Genomic DNA, 19,341 nt, shown 5'->3' on the forward strand with positions numbered 1-19,341 from the left:
GTTGTTACTAGCAGATGGTCACCAACATTGAGTAAGCTTCGTGATGTTTTGGATGGGCGTCCAGTTCTTCTACGGCGTTGAGCTTTCCGGACGCCCTCAAGGCTTCTGCAAGAGGTACAATGAAATCAAGAAGTGGGGTTTTTCGATGTTTGATTTCGCAGTACGCAATCCATGAGTTGACCACTGTGTTTCAATAGGCGTTTCACACAGGTTTCATTGGCATATATTGTTTGAGGGATGAACGTCCCTTGAATTTCGCTATTAATTCATCGATAGCTTGATATGAGCTTTCGCTTCGGCACTGTTTGAAGGTTTGTTTCAGGCACGAAACAACCTCGTCAATATAATATGTTTTACTTGCATTTTCTGGTGCAGCAAAATATAGTTTCGACAGCAACGTTTTACATCTGTCTCTTGAAATAGCATTTTTTATTGCTACGTTTCCCAAAGAAGGATTAGATGACCAATAATGAGAGAATTTCGGCACCCTATTGTAAGACATGACAAGCAGGCATCCAAGGACAAGCATAATTTCATAGGGGTCTGTAGGGTGAATTGTTTGTCCTAACTTTTCGAGTCGTTGGTTTGTGCATTGAGAGATCCAAATCATAAGACTTTTTGGAAATATCTTGAGAAATACGTCCAATTCGGTAGCTGAACGATTTAATTTGAATAACAAACTAGGCGATGACTCTGCTGGAATTTTCATTCGAGGTTGGAAAGTTGAATCTGCATGAATCCATAAGATTGGTTTGCAGCCTGAAGCATTAGCTGATGGTATCTCATCAACTGATGAAAGTGATGCTGTATCAGTGTCACTCAAAGCATCGCTGTCCTTTGTATTTTGGGGAATGGTATCATGATCGATATCCATTTCACACTCGTCTGAATCAGATGACTACTGCAAATTGTGTGTTGGATCTTGAAAATCGGAATCGTCTATTTCATCATCCAAATCAACATCTTCGTCATCTGATTCTTCTAAAATTTTTTTGATTTCTTCATTAGTAAGTCCCTGGCGTCGAGTCATTTAAATTGAATTAATATGTGCCTAAATTAAAAATAATAAGCAACTATTTCAAAAGTAACCGAAGAGTATAATATCTAGAGAAATGATCACATAGGACTGTTGGGACAATGTGTTCCCACTATCCAAAACGACAGGGACACATATGTCCCGATAATAAAAACGGAAGTAAAACTTTGCCACTTACCAGTTTATTAGAGGTAATCCGCTTCGTGAGTAACTTATCTGGCCTTAGATTTATGGATAAATAAAAATGTAATGGAAAATAGGCGGTATTTTCCAAAACTAAACTATTTACGTTCGTAGAGTATGGAATGAGCTGCTACAACACTTCAAAAACGCGGGAATTGCATTATGCACGGTAGTGCCATCTATGTTCTGTGAATGAAAATACCTTCAAAAATATTGGCAGGACTGGTGGGAAAGTCTCCCATTAGACAGAGAAGCGTTTCTATCCCAAGAGTATTTTTTGAAATTTACTTGGGACGTATGTGTCCCGTTAGGCGCGAAAGGGTTAGAATACAGATATAACAGTATGTAAAACTTTTCAGAGTTATGCAAAACACAAAGTGGTAGGTTAGAGGAGTATAAATAAGTATGAAAAGACACACTAGTTACATTAACACATGCACATACGATTCTAAATGCCAAATAATAATAATAACAATAACTACGGTGAAAATAAAATAATAATAAAAAAGAATTTAAAAAATGTATATTCTTTCCTAAAGTACAAGACTGCAGGAGTTAATAAATATACCGTGATAACTGGTAAACTCTGCAGATTTCTGCTTGCAAGTGAATAAAAATAGTGATTCAAAAATTAATTAATTGAAAGATAAGCGCATGGTATCAAACTGATAATGTGATGATCCGTGAAGATGCAGTATTTAAGCCCGTTTCATTCAGTGCTTTTGTCCTTTTAGAACTTTGGTTAAAGATTTAAAACACAATTGTTGTTGAAATTGGGCAAAAATGCTCCGCGGATGAAACTGAGAAAGCCGTGTGCAATGAAAGGGCACTGATCTTATTAGAGCTGTAACAATAAAGCGCGGTCGCGGGCATATAGATACGGTTCAAGGTCGCCTCCCAACTGGTTTTGAGGGCAAGTATGTGGGAGGAAAATCTCTCTGTAGAAGATGACGGGGGAAATGGAACACACTTGCACGTTAAATGATGTAAAATAATTAAAATAAACTCTCAGAAGAAGGAATGGGGAAGAAATTTTCAACGAAGGTAAAGTGTTTAAGAGCCTAACCTCATGAGTAAGATTTCAGCGTTGATAGTCTTGTAAATAAGTTGTAATCCAGAAAAAACTTGCATTAATTGAGCTGAATATGGCACAATTTTAGTGAGCTGTACTTCCTTAATTGCTTGAAATAATAACATCAAATAGCATCCATAGGTATCCTGGGAGTGTAAATTAATCAGAAAGTTCAATTAATTTTATGGACTGCAGCACTATTACACAGGAAGAGTTTTATAAATAACTTGGGCACTTCGCTTAACCACTTTCACAAATAAAGGAATATCGGCCGCCTTTCACGAGAACAATAAAAACTAAATATTTGCTGAAATAATAGTCGTGGGAACCAAAGCTTTGCAGCACTGTGTTCGCGGTATGTTGCAGAAACTTGTGCTATACAATTGAAATTGACTTGTGTGATTTAAACGACACTTACAACAAAACAAGCGAGAGCATGTGAAACTGCAGCCTACACAGCTGCGGGCTGGTCGGCCCAATTGGAGTATATATCGTGGTGTGGAGGTGTTTTTCATGGTTTGGCCTGTGTCCCTTAGTTCCTTTGGTTGGAAACATGAACTCAGATGTATGTGGACATTCTGAACAATGCTGCTCTTCCAACTCTATGGCAATATTTCGAAGAAGGCCTATTTCTGTTCCACTAGGATAATTGCTCCCTTCACATATCGAGACTTGCGCATAGTTTGATGAAATGGTAGTTCAAAAACTGGACTGACCTTCTCAAGGCTCCGAACTAAATCCCAAAAAACTCTTTTGGGACGAACTAGAACGTAGATTCCGTAGCCAGCTAAATCGACCATCCTCATTGCCAGCACACACTTCAGCTTTGATGGAAGTCAATTTCTATGGTCACCTATCAAAAACTGGTGAAAGATTTCCCCCACATATGTGCAGGCTGTCATCGAGGCAACAGGGGAACCAAAATCATATTAATATATGCCTCAGGACTCTTCGAGTTCCTACCACTGGGTATCCGGATACTTTTGGCCAGATAGTTTATAACTTTCTATTAAAGATAAGACACATAATATAATTTAGATCCTTGCATTAAAGAGAACTACATTGTGAATAGATAAGTTTCTTAGAATATTTTAAATATTTAGCGTAGAATATTCAGTGTTTATTTGAATCATCACACGGCAAAATCCACCTATGCTAAGAAGTGATAAAATTATTCACTGCAGAAAATTCGATTATAGAATAAATATACTTACTTGACAAAATTCAAAATATTAAACTAGCAATATAATTATTAATTTAGTATTCAAACAACAAAAATCAGCGATATATTTGCAAATTTTCGCACGACTAGTTTCGATGGTTTTACCAAACCATCATCCTCAGCTGCCAAAGCGCAAATGAACGACGTAAGATATAGTGATTAGATAACATAAGAAATCCTGGACAAAGTTAAGCTACTGGCGTCATCTATTGATGAAATGAGAACTAAACCATAATTTCCTTCAAGACAATTCTGAAGACAAAGAGGGATTGGAATTAGGGTCGTTAACTAGAACAGAAAGATTTTTGTGAGTGTGAAAAGCCTTACAGGATTTCTTGCCACTGTGGTTTAGTTTACATTGGCCAAGCTACAAGAGCCTTAAAATTTCGCGTTAAGGAACATGAGGCATACGTTAGAAAAAAGGAAGCACAGAAGTCCTCTGTTGACCAGCATTGTTGGTTCGAAAATCACACTTTCAATTTTTCTGCAGCCAAAATTATTCAAAAAAAAATCTTCCATTGGTGAATTACATTTTCTAAAGGGGTTTCACATTCACAAAAATCTTTCTGTTCTAGTTAACGACCCTAACTCCAATCCCTCTTTGTCTTCAGATTGTCTTGAAGGAAATATGATTTAGTTCTCGTTTCAGCAATACATGGCGCCAGTAACTTAAATTTGTCCAAGCTTTCTTATCATATCTTACCTCGTTCATTTGCGCTTTGACAGCTGAGGATGATGGTTCGGTAGAATCATCGAAACTAGCCCTGTGAAAATTCGCAAATATAACGTTGATTTTTCGTGTTTGAATTCTAAATTAATACTTGTTCGACGTGTTATTTTATCTTAGCAATATAATGTCTAGCAACTGCAGTGAAAGCTCTTTATCTTTGCATAATCCTTCTTAATACATTCCACCTTATACAGATATCACTTCTTTGGATCTAAAATAGTATATAAATAAAACATCAAAATATAGTTCACTCTCCATAATTCAGATGCGGATTATCCGTGCGTGGCGGAACACAGGCACGCCACTGACACTCAACGCTATGAGCGGAAGCGTGTAAAAAATAAACTCGCACAAGTCGGACTATGTTGTAAAAACCGCTGAATTGCGTCTTTAGATTTAGTTTCAAATATTACTTAGTATAATTTTTTCTGCCTGTTTGCTTTTTAAGAAAGAAAGATATACTATACGCTTAAAAATTGATAGTTTGAATTATCCATGTTTTTAAATTATCTTTGATCTGCTTCCTCGCCTTAAATGCGCCTTTTCTAAGTTACAAATTTTGCGACCATATAATTATAGCGTATTAGAAGCAAAGTATTTATTTTTTCACACTTATGGCATAGAATAATGCTGTGCTGCAAAATCTTATAGAGATACCTTCTAGATATTATCCAAATAACTAGAGAAGTTTTTGCTCAGCAATACAGATATCGACTCTGAAAGTGAAGAGAAAATTACCAGTTTCAAAAAAATCCAAGAGAACCTAAATGTTTTATTAAAATATCTAACATTTCAAAAGTTGGTTTCTTCTTCGGACGCATTTTATGTTGTGCTTGGAATAAAACTTCTAGGTACATAATTTTGAAAACAGTATAACGTAGTTTAAATTCCGTAGTTTATACTTACTATTTTATTCCCTTTTGTTTCCAGAACCAGGATATGATTTCACGTCAATATGTATGGTTCAGTCTGCCCTTGTCATTTTGCAGGAGAAAGATAGAATACCCATCAAGTAGGTATTAATAATAACCTGAAATTTTTTGTATTTTTTAATTTTTCTTGCAGTTGTATTTGAATAGACTTTAGTGTCATAATGTTCTACGTATATACAATATACCTATATAAAATATAATATATATTTTGTATACTAATTGCATACCCGGTCAATCACCTAAAAGGTATTTCTCCCACCTTCCTAGCGTGCCTTCGTGGTGTAGCGGTTCTGCCCGCTGGGCCGGTATTCCAGAGGTCCGTAGTTTGATTCCCGGCGAAGGCGTTTGCTCATTTTTCATCTTTCCTGCTTCCAAAAAAATCCTAATGTCTCTACACGCCTAAAAATAGTTATCATAAAACGGAAATACGTATATAGATGTATATATAAAATGATTTTCATGAGTCTGACTAGTGTCATTTCTTAAACATATTTAATAACTCTAGTTAGACATATCTTGATTTAAATGAATTTTATTTAAATCTTGATTAAAAAGGGAAAAGAACATTCTTAAGAACTGCATTTATTGCTTTTCAATCGCTTGGTTTGTTACTCAATAACAGAATTGCATCACTGCACCGGAAGCAGTGCACTGGGAATCGGCCGAATGTTGATATGTCTATTAGCAAGGTGCGTAAAGTCCTGCGGAACATCTTACGCTGTTATCCGGTATAAGATAACTCACGTGCAACAGTTGCTACCTGCTGACCTGGAAACACGTGAATAGTTTGCACTACAATTTCTTGCCCGGACGGAAATGGATAATGAATGGCTTTGGAACATTCCGTGGTCTGACGGAGCTCATTTCCATTTGCAAGGTTCTGTAAATACGCAAAATTGCAGGATATGGGCGACCGACAATCCGTTCCCACTACAGCCATTACCTCTCCACTCTCGAAAGGTCACTACGTAGTGCGAAATAATGGCAGCGTTTGTCGACAGTCGGTTCTTCTTCGAGAAGATCACTCCTGCAAGATGGCGTTCCTCCGCACATTGCTACCCGTGTGAAGCAGCTGCTCAGCGCTCATTTCGGAGATGATGGAATCATAAGCCACCATTTCCCAACAGCGTGGCCGCTACGCTCTTCCAACTTAAACCCCTGTGACTTTTGGGTTTGGGGATATTTGAAAAATGTTGTTTATAGTCAGTAGATTGCGAATCTGGCAGACTTGAAGGCAAGCATCACGCACCATATTCATAGCATCAGCCCACATATATATATGTGGAACATGCAGTTTTGCGCTAGCAGGGGAACAAGGAGGAGAGCTTATCGAACAATTTATGCGATAATCATCCGTAAGGTGTTTGTTTCGTGAAGCTTCTCTTGTCACTATCGGTGTTTTCTCTGTTAATACGTATTCTTGTCTTTTCGCTAATAAAATTGCCGTAAACCCTTGGAGTCTGTTGTTTCCTTTCGGCTATACATCCACAACAGCAATGTGAACACTAACAGCGCCATCTTTCGACAAATTTTCGAAGTATTTTTATCTTTGCCAAACAAAATTCCATTACCTTGGAGAGACATTAGGTAATTTCGAAGCAGGAGATATGAAAAATGAGCAACGCCTTCGCCGGGACTCGAACCATCAGCCCTTGAATACGCGTCGTGCGTGCTGAACACTACGCTACAAAGGCATGCTAAGAAGGCGGAAGAAATACCTTATATACTCCCCCTTTTAAAGGCCTACTGGGGATTAGGAGACCCATTCGCCAAATGCTGGGGGTGTAGAATCATCATCCACCTCCCATTTTTAGTTCGGGCGCCACTGTAGAGACATTAGATTATTTCGAAGCAGGAGAGGTGAAAAATCAGCAACACCCTCGCCGGAACTCGAACTACGGACCTCTCGAATACGATAAAAGAGCTGCTGAAAGACTTTTCTCGTCCCTGAATATCCTGTGAACACGTTCATATTTCTTAATGATGACATGGAGGTAATTGCTTAATTAAGCAAAGGTAAGCCAAGGCCTTGGTCCTTGGTCCAAGACGAGCCAAGTCCAGCAAAAGTTGTTGGCGGAAAAGCACGTAGAAGCAAATGGTTGCTTGGTTTTTCGGCATTACTGGTCACATGATGTCAGTGGCAACGGAGTAACGCAAAATGGTCAATTCCGAATATTACACAATCAATCGTTCGGAGAAGTCATCAGAAGTCATCGGAGAAACTCGAAAAAAGTAGAAGAGGCGAATCATTCTTCATCATGACAATGCGAATTCTCACACATCCGCTCAAACAAAGGAATTTTTGACGAGTCAAAACATAGAATTGATGGGTCATCTTCTGTACAGCCCTCAATGAGTTTTCTTTTTATTCCCGCGCATTAAAAATAAATTACGTGGTCAGCGATTTGCAACACCCTAAGAAGCGGTTGATGCATTCAAAGCGCATGTTTGGACTTACCTCAAACGGAGTGTGAAAAGTGCTTCGAAAATTGGTTCAGACGCATGCAAAAGTGTATTGATTTTGTAACGTATTTGCGTTGCTACGATACCAACATAATTCCACTAAGAAATGTAAATCACCGCAGACGATTATCCGCAAAGAATATCCGCAGACGATGCGCGCGCTTAAAAATGTTTTTTCAGTTATTCTGTAAGTTTTGACTGATAAAGTTGGTTGTTTGTCAAAAAATGGCGAGAGTCCTTTAAAACTTCATTACAGACGTATACAAGAAAACATATCTGGTGTTAGTCGCTGTGATCGAAAGGTGAAACCAGTGTTTATTTAAAAACAAAATAAAATACAGTGAGTATAAGTTTTAATGAATACTGTGCCATTTTGTATGAAAATGTTGCATCTTATTATTGAATTCAACTAATATTCTAAGTTTAAGCTTTTGGATTAAAGTGTCAAAATATTTAATGTTCTTTTAAAATTTGAGGTCTTATATTAGAGTGGAAAATTTATTACGTTAATATTAGAATATTTATATTATAAAATTTAAGCTTTTGTATTAAAGTCGAAAATTTACTACGTTAATATTAGAATATTTCTATTATGAAATTTTAGCTCTTGGATTAGAGTCGCAAATCAAGAATTTTGTTGTGTGAATCAATTTAGAGGCTTGAATTCTTTTTTATTTACTTTAGTTTAATTTATTATGAGCACCTTTGCAGATTTTTGTTCATCGGAAAGCACATACGTTTTATTGTATTAAGTGTTTTAGGGGGAAAAATACTTTGTGTCATACTTGAATTTCTAATTTAAAAAAAAGGCTAGATTGAGCAAGTTGATTTAAATTTTTGAATATTGACTAAAAGCCTTTTCAAACTAATTTTGAAACGCTGTCGAAGCGGTTTTCTATTTCTAAATATGTCATTTCTTGCCAAGGGTAGGAAACAAGATTTAATAGAAGTAGCCGAAGAATTAGGTTAGGAAGTGCCGCTAACTAGTAAGGTCCCAGAAATTAAAAAAAAATAATCACTGGAAGTCAGTTTTACCATGAGGAAGAAGTTAAATTAATTCTAAACTGAATAATTGCTAAATGCCTTTCTCAAGAAGCGAGAGAAGAAAGGCTGGCTCAAGAAGCGAGAGAAGAACGCTTAGCTCAGGAAGCGAGAGAAGAACGTCTGGCTCGAGAAGCAAGGGCATATGAATTGAAAATAAAGCTGCTTGAAACTGAAAATCAAGTAATACGAGCTAGAGAATCAACAGCGAATATAGTAGAATCGAGCAACAAAATCCAGTTGTCACAAATTACTCCAAAGTTTAACGAAAAAAGGGATGAAATGGGACTATATTTGATAAAATTTTGAGAGGAAAGCTGAAATGGCTCAGATTCCTAAGAAAGATTGGGTGGCTTATCTTTCGGGTGTTTTACCCACCGAAATGTCCAGTATGTTAGCCAGAGAACCATCTGAAGATGAGACTATGTACGAATATGTGAAAAATCTAATCTTAAGAAGATATAAACTTAACAGTGAAAGCTGAAACAGTGCTTTTATCGACATGAAAAAACTCCTGAAAAATATTTGAGAAATTATGCTCATGAACTTTATAGTTATTTTTTGGAATGGATTGCGGATTTAGAAATTAAAACATTTGAAAATCTTAAAGATTTAATAGTTTCCGAGCAAATTAAATATAGTAGGGTTCCCATGGAAGTAAAGGATCATTTTCTCGACTAATGGATGAAATTAAAAACTCCATATGAGCTAGCAGAAAAATTAGACGAGTATGAGAGCATTAAACAGAGCTTTAAGAGGAAAAATCCTAGAAAACAAGATTTAAAACTTCAAGAAAGTCATCAAAAAGTGAACAAAATGCAAAGTGGTTATCATAATAGGCAAAATCCTGAAGAAATCTCAAAAGATTTTAATCCTAAACCTATAATTAGGACAGAATGTACTAATAAAATTCATGAAAGGGAATTTGAGAAACGGAGACAACCTCGTTGCTATGAATGCGGATCCCGACCTCAGTGTGATAAACTCAAGAAGAATTTAGAAACTGTAGCATCTAATGAAACTGTACCCTCAAATGAATTTTCCAAAAATAGTTTTAAGGATATTATGGCTCCATATACCAGCCTAGGTACAGTAAATGGCTATAAAATGCCCATACTTAGAGATACCGGTGCAACTTTGGATTAAATTTGCCAAAAGTATGTACAGCCTTCCATGTGTACGGGTGAGACCGTGTGGATACGAACATCTCTGGAAGAACATCCAGTGTACTTACCTTTGGCTGAGGTAGAGCTTGAATATGATCTTGGTCGTATAATAACAAAGGCTGCAGTCTTAAGAGATTCATTAGATCAAGGAAGGTATCTTCTAGGTAACAAAACCGCTGCATTATTTGAAGAAGCAAAACTAGACGAAGACGTTCAAATTCATATGATAAACGCCGTACAAACTCGTGCTCAACAGCGACGACTAAAAGAAACGAAAAATCTGATCTCAACAAATGAGTTAAATTCTGAAATTGAATTTAACGACAAAGACACACTGACTGAAAATGAAATTTTGCTTCCTGTGAACTATGAACGTTCAGAACTAGATCTGATAAAAGCCTCTCCAGAAATATTTATACAAGTACAGAAGGAGAGCGTCGAATTGAAGCCGATTTATGAAAAAGCTAAAGTAAAATCTTCTAAAAGTACGAGGTATATGCTGAAAGGCCAAATACTCTTTTTTAAAAAAGAAGATCGTGATGGAACATAAAAACTCTTGATTTTGGTTCCTGAAAAATATCGGAAACAGTTGATGACTGTTTGTCATGCAGAAACAGCAGCTCATCTTGGTGCAACAAAGACCAAAGATGTATTATTCAAAAAATTTATTGTCCAAATTGTTACCAAGATGTCGAGAATTTTGTTAAAACTTGTGACAAATGTCAAAGAATTGGAAAGCCGCAAGATAAAAAGAAAGAACCTTTGAAAATTGTCCCTGTTATCATAGAAATATTTTCAAAAATAAATGTTGACGTTTGTGGGCCTCTGCCCGTAACACTTTCAAGAAATATGTATCTTATAACTTCAATCTGCATGTCTTCAAAATATCCGGATGCAGTTCGTGTCGCAAATCTTTGTTCAACCACGATTGTTGATCTTTGTTGTTTCAAATTTTTAGTCGAATGGTATTTCCAAAGGAGGTCCAAGCCGACCGAGCTACATCTGTTACGAGTGCGATAAAATGTAATATTCTAATATTACAATCTTCATGGAGAATATTTTGAAAAAGAATAAAAACAATTTCGATCATAAACATTTGTTTTTTCTTAATTAGGCCAGAAATATAAATAACAACCCTCCTACATACAAGTTTGCAAAGTAATTATTTATTTTACCTAAGCAGCTATTTTATGTTACGTATTTTTACTGTCATTTCTCCCTTTCCGTTTTCCTGATAGAATGCCAATTTTAATTGAGGTAGAAAGGGACAGTATTCAAAGACAAGTTTTAGATTGCTTAACAGAGTGTGTTTCACCGGGTGAAGGCCACGTTACTATTTGAAATTCGATGTTAGCTTCATGTCTTCGGTTTTGCTTTCTTGACAGTAGTGCTTGTCACGCCGGTGTAGGTTGAGCCACTTGCGCGCTAATTATTTCTGTGTAACCTTTGGCTAATTTACGACTTCGATTTAGCTTAATTTGAGGTTCTATCTTTTGAGCTACGATATAAATGCTGCCTGGTTTTGTAAGCATAAGAAGTGCCTTCTGTTCAGTTGTATTGAGTTCTTAATAAAAGTGTCTTTTACACCATTTTTATGTTTCTGTTTTTTATCTAGACATAGCGATAATTCGCTTAAGTCTATTAGAGTCTTAGTGTATGTTACCTAAAACAGAGGGACTTTACAGAGTATACTCTGAAGAGCCTTGATTTAATATATGCTACCTAAAAGAAAAAGACTGTACACTACGTCGAGACGCGCAAGTGGCTCAACCTACTCCAGCGTGACAAGCACTATAAAACAACGAAGACAGAATGCTATCGTAAAATTCCAACTAGTAACGTGGCCTTTCAGCAGACGAAACGCGCTATATTAACTACTGTCTCTTTCTACCTCCTTTACATAAGCGCACACTAAAATTTGCATTCTGGAAGGAAAACGGAAAGGGAGTAAAGATACGTAATTTTTATAAAATAAGAGGTTAGATGAAATAAATAATTGCTGATAAAAATTAACATATAGTATATTAGTAGATAAAATAATTAATATTGTTTACAAGTTCTAATAAGATTATTGTACTAAACACGCCGTCCGAAATGTTCTCTCGTAATTATTATATAACTGTTCTGAACTTATCAAAAATCCTTCATGTTCTTCGGATTTAACTCCTGTTGAACATGTATGTTGAGTTAAAGGATAGAACAATAAAACATGATATTTCTTTGAAAGCTGCACTAAAAGCAAATCTAATGGAGGAATAGAACAAATATAAGATTCTTACACAAAAATATTATTTGAACATGAAATGATACATGAAAAGTGCAATTTTAGCTGAATAATATCCACCAAAATCTTTATTCCGCCGCTATTTTCTTGTTTTTATTAAATATAAACTGTTTATTCAAAGTATCCAAATATTTATGTGAGTTCATTTTCAGAAAAAACCAGTCAGATATAGTTCAGGTTAAGAAAGTGTGTATTATTTATACAAAAATGAGTATTGTTGTAATTAAAAGGAGGAAATAAAACAAATGTAAATTGAAAGGATTTTTTATTGCTGTTTAATAGGTTGGTATGTAATATAATTATTTTTTTAAATACTTCGTGATTTTTGCTCGGAACAATGTCTGTCGCAACTCATTAAACTTTTCGCGGTAGGGAACCAAACTTTTTTAATACCTTTTGTAAGGTGTCCGAGTCAATCTCCGTTACAAAATGAAACAGTTTCTGTGCCTTTATTCGCAGTTCGCTTAATTTTCATGTACGTTAAAAGTTCTTTATCTTTTTCACTATCGCTGCTTTTACCATCGGTTGGCGTTATAGGATCATCCAATTCTTCGTTTGCCATTTTATGATCGTCATTTTCGATTAATTCTTTGATTTCTCCTTCCATATCTTAAAACTCCTTCGCCGTCTGTTGCTTTTGCAATTTTTACGATTTTCTTGGCTTCATTTTCTATCGATGAAAATTCTGTAAAATTTTTGACAACTGGCCAGAGCTAGTGCCAGCAAGTATTCATTGTTGATTAATTCACTTGTTTCGATACGAGTTTAGTCATTTCTATGCAATGCCTTATGTTAAATTGCTTTCAAAAGGCCATTAGTGTGTCATGCTCTCTTCCGTCTAGGGTTTTATTTGTAGAAATGTATAAACTCCTGATATAATAGGCTTTGAAATTTTTAAGATCCCTTGATCCATTGGTTAGATTAAAGGGTGATTTTCGGTGAAACGTATAGAACTTCTATATTTGAATAAAATATTGTAATGGTTTCAGTACCATATACTATATCATTATCAAGAATTAGAAGAATTGCAAAGCTCAGATTTTGCTATTCTAAGCAATGCTTGATTTCTTTGATGAACGAATTTTCAAGCTAGTCTTTAAAAGCACCATCGCTAGGCGACCAATGCTCTCCAATATACCATGTATAATTGAAATTCTTGCGTTGGATAAATTGAGACAATTAAGAAAATGCTCATACGCAAAATCGTGTTCTTCAGGTTCGCATTCGGTTAGAGTTTTCTGTGTCTGATAAAAACATGTAGGATTCTAACCGTGTAATTCTAACCAAAATGTCCTTCAAACCCTATTAGACTGCCAAGCGAGTTATTGCTCCGTCTTTGTAAATACAAGAAAAACCTATGAAGCTTTTCAGTAAACCTTTCATTCAATCTGAAATTAAAAGAAGGCACAACTGTTGCAGATATTAAACAGAAAATTGAAAATACAATCTAAAATGGATTTGTAGTCTAGTACTAAACAAATTTTCTCAGTTAAACAATGGCTCAAAAACTAGTAATGGTAAACTAATGGTTTACTAGTAAACCTAGTAAACTAGACGATTTAACTTCAGTTAGTAGAATAGCTGTTGCCGGTATATTAACTGCCATATGATGAATGATAGGAAATAAAGCCTGAATGATAGACAACAAAGCTACGAGCGTCGTTTCCAAAAGCACTGTATCTAACATATTCAAAACCCTCGCCTTAAATGGACTTAAATCATTTGCATCCTAGTAACAGCCACGAAAAAGAGAAGTTACAGTATAGATTAAAAATTGATTTATTAACATAAAATACCAAATACTTTATCTCGGAGATCGACCAACTCTTCTTTTTGAAGAGAAGGGTGTCTCTGAGTTGTTTTATCAGAATATCTATGTTGCTAGGTGGATCAAGATGCGCGAAGAAGGACAGCTGATCGATACGAAACATGTGCTCCTAACATTCTCTCCGCCTGATCTATCAAAAAGTGCTGTAAACTTACTCTGGGCCCTTTCGATGCTTTCAGCGGAATGCTTTCGCCCTTCGAAGACGTCCTGTCGTGCAAACTTGCATATACGTACACATGCTTTATGAAAGACCCCCGACTTAGATAACTGCAGCGCCGAGGCACCTTGTGCATTTTGCAATGGGGAGAACGTAGCATTCTTCCTGGAAGTCTGAAAATGAGATATAAACAATTACAACAAAGGATGCCTGATTACTTGTAACGAACTGCGCACCCTTAGTTATTTCTACGTGTTGGCGAGTTATTCTTGCTTTCTTTGATTCGGATTGGGAGCGCAAGATACAATATAAAAGTTAGCATAAAATGTTATTCCTCACAGCTAGTAAGATTTAAAGTAATATAAAATAAACTTTTAACCTTTGGTGATGCAGCAGCTTCCTGTAATTACACAGTATATTAGTTGGGTTACTTCTCCAGCAACTCGAAGCAAAGCTACAACATTAGATGGGTAGGATAGACAAAGCACAATTAAATTTAAAACTTGACGTGGGCAACTGTGCTAATGTCATGCATTTATGTCTATTTTGAATAGAAGTTCTCTCTTTCTGCCAAGCAACAATGTCTGCAACTATCAAGATTATATTTTGTCCGATGGATATCAGTTATTAAACAAGAAGCATCCTTCTATTAAGTCACCGACGGCCATTTTCACGCTTTACAGTCGAGTGCAAAAAAAAGTTTATTTTTTTCTAGTGCGGAAATTAATGCTGTCGTCACTGCTACAGCTAAGCCAGAAAAGACCAAACTATTTGAAAAAAGTAGTAAAACTCCGCTTCCCTATTATTTGTGTGGGAAGTGCCTTATCAGAGTGGTTTCCATAAAGATGAAAGAACACTCATAATATGTTCTTTTTAAAAATCTTCATCCGTAAAGTCTCTGTAAAAAGATTTATCACGTTTGTTTCTGTCTTTTTCTATGTAAGAAAGGCTTAACATAAGACGACGTTTTCCACGATCTTCATGTTAGCTGCTTGCGCGGCAACTTGCAAATTTTCAGATTATTTTTAAATGCAATAACTTTTTAAATAAAGATTTTACTGGGAGATGTCTTCGAATAAGAAGGCGATGCGTCTGAAGGCTTATCTTAAGCATTAGTCTATTCAATTTAAGAAATAATTTCTGTTTACCGTATATTGTTGATCTCCAAATACGTTGTCAAGCTGAGAGCTTGCAAATCTCTCTTAACAGTATTCAGAAATGTTCAAACAACCATATTAGCATTGTTTGTGTTATCATCTCCCAACATGATTTCAGTTTTCTAAATAAAAGACTAAGTATCTGTAACTTTTCAAAAAATGAAATCTACCTAAAACTAAGCTTTCTTTTCACAGGTCTTATACTTGAGGAAGAAATTTTCCAAAGTGCTAGAAAAGTGTTTATGAACACATCCTGAAGCACAAAGCGTTGCATTGCTTCGTATTTACAGGCCAGTTATCTCTGGACTGTATTACAGTCTGGTCGTTTATGGACCTGCAAGGTATTCAATCTTATTGAAGCTAGGTCCCGTTCATAATCAGGTCTTGTGAATTTGCTATGAAGCCTTCAGAACATTCCCAATTCAGAGTTTGTAGATTTCTAGACCAGAGTCTGTTTACGAGCCATCACTCAAATTAAAGAGAAGGCAGTTTTCGTTTCATCATTATTTCAACTTATTATCAAAATCTGACCATGTTACTAAGCTGTCTTTGTTTCATGATATATGTGGCCTTTTGTTTGAAACATGACCATCTTATGTATCTTCTTTTTGATTAAAGGTTTGCACACTGATTGAAGAATACTGGATGTCCAAGCCGTAAAACATTTTGAAATCCCTCTTCTGGATTAAGGGAAAATCCAACTTCTTGATGTTTTACTTTTACCAGCTGCTTGATAATAAATGAAAGAAATATTAATAAGATCGTATACAAACAATAGTTTCATGAGCTCAGGCATAAATACAGCAGCTACATCCTCATATATACAGATGAGTGAAAAGGAACTGGTTATGTTGGAATATCATTCGTGATTGGTAACCATATGGAGGGTAAATGATTTTATGACGTTTGCTAAGTAATTAATCAAAAAATTACTGCTTTGTGTTACTCAATGTCATTTGTCACCAGTAAGCTATGTTGGAAAAGCTTATAATTGATACCGACACATCTGGTGCGCTAAAATTTATTGGAAACTTTCCTATACCCAGGGTGCGGTAGTCGTAAAGCTAAATTTAAATCTAAGGAATCTGTGGTAATCAAACATGTATGAATAAAAGGTAATGATCTAGGGGATATCACACCAAAGCTGCTGTTGAACTTGAAATCGTCATCAAGCAGAAAATTCTGAATAAATGTCAACGACTCTATTATGTTTAGCTTTATAACAAGCAGAATAAGCATAAAATTTGGAGTGGAATACTAGTAGCAACTAAAAATCGAAGGAAGAAAGTTCCTTTTAACTCGTTTAAGCTGTCAATGAATCTGTTCGCTCAACCTGTGTTGCCGATATATTAGTAATCCCCTGGGGGTCGACGTAGAGAACTCTTCGAAGCTACTGGCTAGGATCTGTACCTAGACAGTCTCGGCCAGGGGGTATAAAATTGATGAACTTGATGGTTCTGAAGGCCCTGGGAAAGGTCACTTATTGACCGGCCTCGGGGTCTGGCATGTTCTGAGAGGTGTGGATCCATAGCTCGGTTTGATGGGTAACGGCCCTCTGCGACAGGCTCGCCCATGCGACTGGCATGTAGCAAATTAACGACCAGTGCTGCCTGGTGAATTCCAGGTGGTGCGCCAGCCCCTCTGAGGGGCCACAGCGGAGGTTGAACCTGAGCCTGGTCCTGAGGGAGAGTTGGATCTGTAGTCCGGACATGTGTTTGTCACGCGGAGCAGAGCAGCCGAAAACTTATATATATTAGTAAAATTCCTATATTTAACAAACTTTCTATGAAGCATTTTTATGGTTGTCGTAATATTCTTGATAGTTTAATTGAAAAATATTTTAATTTTAATGTGCTTCAGAATCGAAGAGAGACAGGTCTTTGTTATTCAATTTGATATCGCTTTAAAATAATTTAATTTACTTTAATATTATGTATTTTAGTATATTTTATGTTTTGTGGTTTTACCTGTTTTATATATCAATTCATCCTGTAAATTATATTCATATTTTCATAACAGTTTTCATTAATACTCATCTGTATATTCTATCATTTGGTTTTATTATTTTGTTCTAGTCCATTTTTTATCTCTTTTATCTTTTATTTTTTATCTTTTTTTCCTGAAGATGAATTATTTTCGTTTGAGGTTATTGATTTAAAAAGCGTTGACAAAATGTTTAGTAATACCCAAAAGTGTCTGTTTTAAAGATGAGCAATAGAAATCTGTTTTTCTTTTCTTTTTCCTTTACTCTCTCTCTCTCTTTTTTTTTTTTTTTTTTTTTTTTTTTTTTTTTTTTAAGATGATTTAATTTTTAACTTAACAACAAGAACGTATTGTTGTAGCATTAAAGGCTTTCGACTCATCGCGAGAGTGAGAAAAACTACAAAAAGACCAATTTTCACTGATATTAACACATGGCCTTTCCTACTCGCTTCACTGTAGTTATATAGACTTAATGCATCAGAAAATTATATTCTTCACATTCTTCCGTCAGTATCACGCATTTTAACTACCTTTCCAAGACAATGACGATAAACATAAAGATAAGCAGCTCAGACCGCTGCACTTGCCAGTTTCGGTAAATGTCTACAATCTCCCCCCCCCAATGGCAAGCATTTGTTTATAACGGTACTGGCCACTCCTAAGGCCAGAAGTGGTGGCCATTTTATTGTGGTGGCACTTAATAGGTGACCATCGTTACCTCCTATGAAGGAATTGACAATTTTACATCCATACCTTCTCCGTGATTTGAACCCGGTCCCTTTGGCATCGCAGTCAGACTCCCCTAACCACTACACCGTCTGAACGGCATGACTGCAATCTTCGAGGAGAAGTATTTTCTATGAATTTGTGTTCTTGTAAAATCAGCGTAGTTTAATAAACAAAAATAACTATCAATAATTACTTGAAAGATCACATTAACAATTTCATTACACACCTCACTAATTAAAGTAAATTTTTTCAGATGCACGCTTTTGCTCGTTCCGCTCACTGGACATATCTAAGTGCTTTGGAAAAGTGTCAACGAAGATCACGTTGTACGTGATCGAACAGTTTTTCTGATCCCTTTCTAATGTCTTAAGAACATATACATTAAGAATCTGTTCAATAATTTTGCATGAAAACATTCACCAAAATCTAGTCATCACATAATACATGAATGATATACGTCGGAAATGAATACAACCTCCTTACTGAAGATTTTTAAAACATTACATGAAAAATATTAGCTTCTATTATATTATTTTAACATAAAATTTTGTCTTGGTTTAAATATAAATATTACTACATTTATGCTTAATGTGTACAATTTATAGCCTCTGTTTTTGAATGTGTATTACAATAATCTAAATCTTCCCTTTTTTAAGTGGTGGTGTTCTGACTCCTGGTGTGGCTTTCCAATTCACTACTTTTTCTGAAAGACTAGAAAAGAGTGGCATCACTTTTGAATTTGAAGATGATATTTAAATTCCGGTCTCAATTAAAAATATCTTAAATTTTTTACTGAAGAACTTTATAGGTAAAAACTGAGCTTTATTAAATAAATTTTGCTTATTTGTGGTGTTTCGTAAAACATATTTGAAGTAATGGTTTTGTAAGGTGTCTTGAATTGTGTTTTCAATTAATCACATTGTAAACTGTTCTTTAAAGAAATAAAGATATTGTAAATGCAACGCATTGCTTTTATTTTAAATGTATTTTCCCCGAGTGGCAAAGAGAAAGTATTTTGATGGAAGCCGATTTGAACGGTAATGTTTATGAAATGCACATAGTAATTTTGTATTTTTAGTTATACCGTCTCAGTGATATGTAAGTAATGCGCGAATAAAGATTTATTTGAATAAGTGAAGAATATTTTTCAATTAAAAGATAGTAACCTAACATTTCAGAAGTTGGATTAACAAGAATTTTTACCAAGGATTTAACAACTTATTGCCTTAATGTACGTTAAGCCTAAGTTTGAATGTGGAAGTTACAGGTCGATGGACATTGTTCAATGACAGAAGTAAATTATCATCGTACCAAATCGCAAAACCGAAAGTAGAAAGGTATGTGCATTTATAAACAAT

The 19,341-nt window shown here is 35.5% G+C and overlaps 1 protein-coding gene across 4 annotated transcripts in view; it reads left to right on the top strand.

The window, feature by feature from the left end:
* Positions 1 to 18,945, top strand: part of LOC118204271 (saccharopine dehydrogenase-like oxidoreductase) — a 117,046-nt gene extending 98,101 nt beyond the window's left edge. For all 4 annotated transcript variants that reach the window (XM_085825471.1, XM_085825470.1, XM_085825472.1 and 1 more), the window contains 2 exons: positions 5,174 to 5,255; positions 18,640 to 18,945. In XM_085825471.1, coding sequence (XP_085681597.1) covers positions 5,174 to 5,255; positions 18,640 to 18,739 — 182 coding nt within the window. In that variant the 3' untranslated portion in view covers positions 18,740 to 18,945. The remainder of the gene's footprint in view (positions 1 to 5,173; positions 5,256 to 18,639) is intronic.
* The last annotated feature ends 396 nt before the right edge of the window (positions 18,946 to 19,341 follow it).

This window comes from Stegodyphus dumicola, chromosome 10, assembly GCF_044657685.1.
Source record: "Stegodyphus dumicola isolate Sdum_Otavi_A_Nest chromosome 10, ASM4465768v1".
NCBI classification, from domain to species: domain Eukaryota; kingdom Metazoa; phylum Arthropoda; class Arachnida; order Araneae; family Eresidae; genus Stegodyphus; species Stegodyphus dumicola.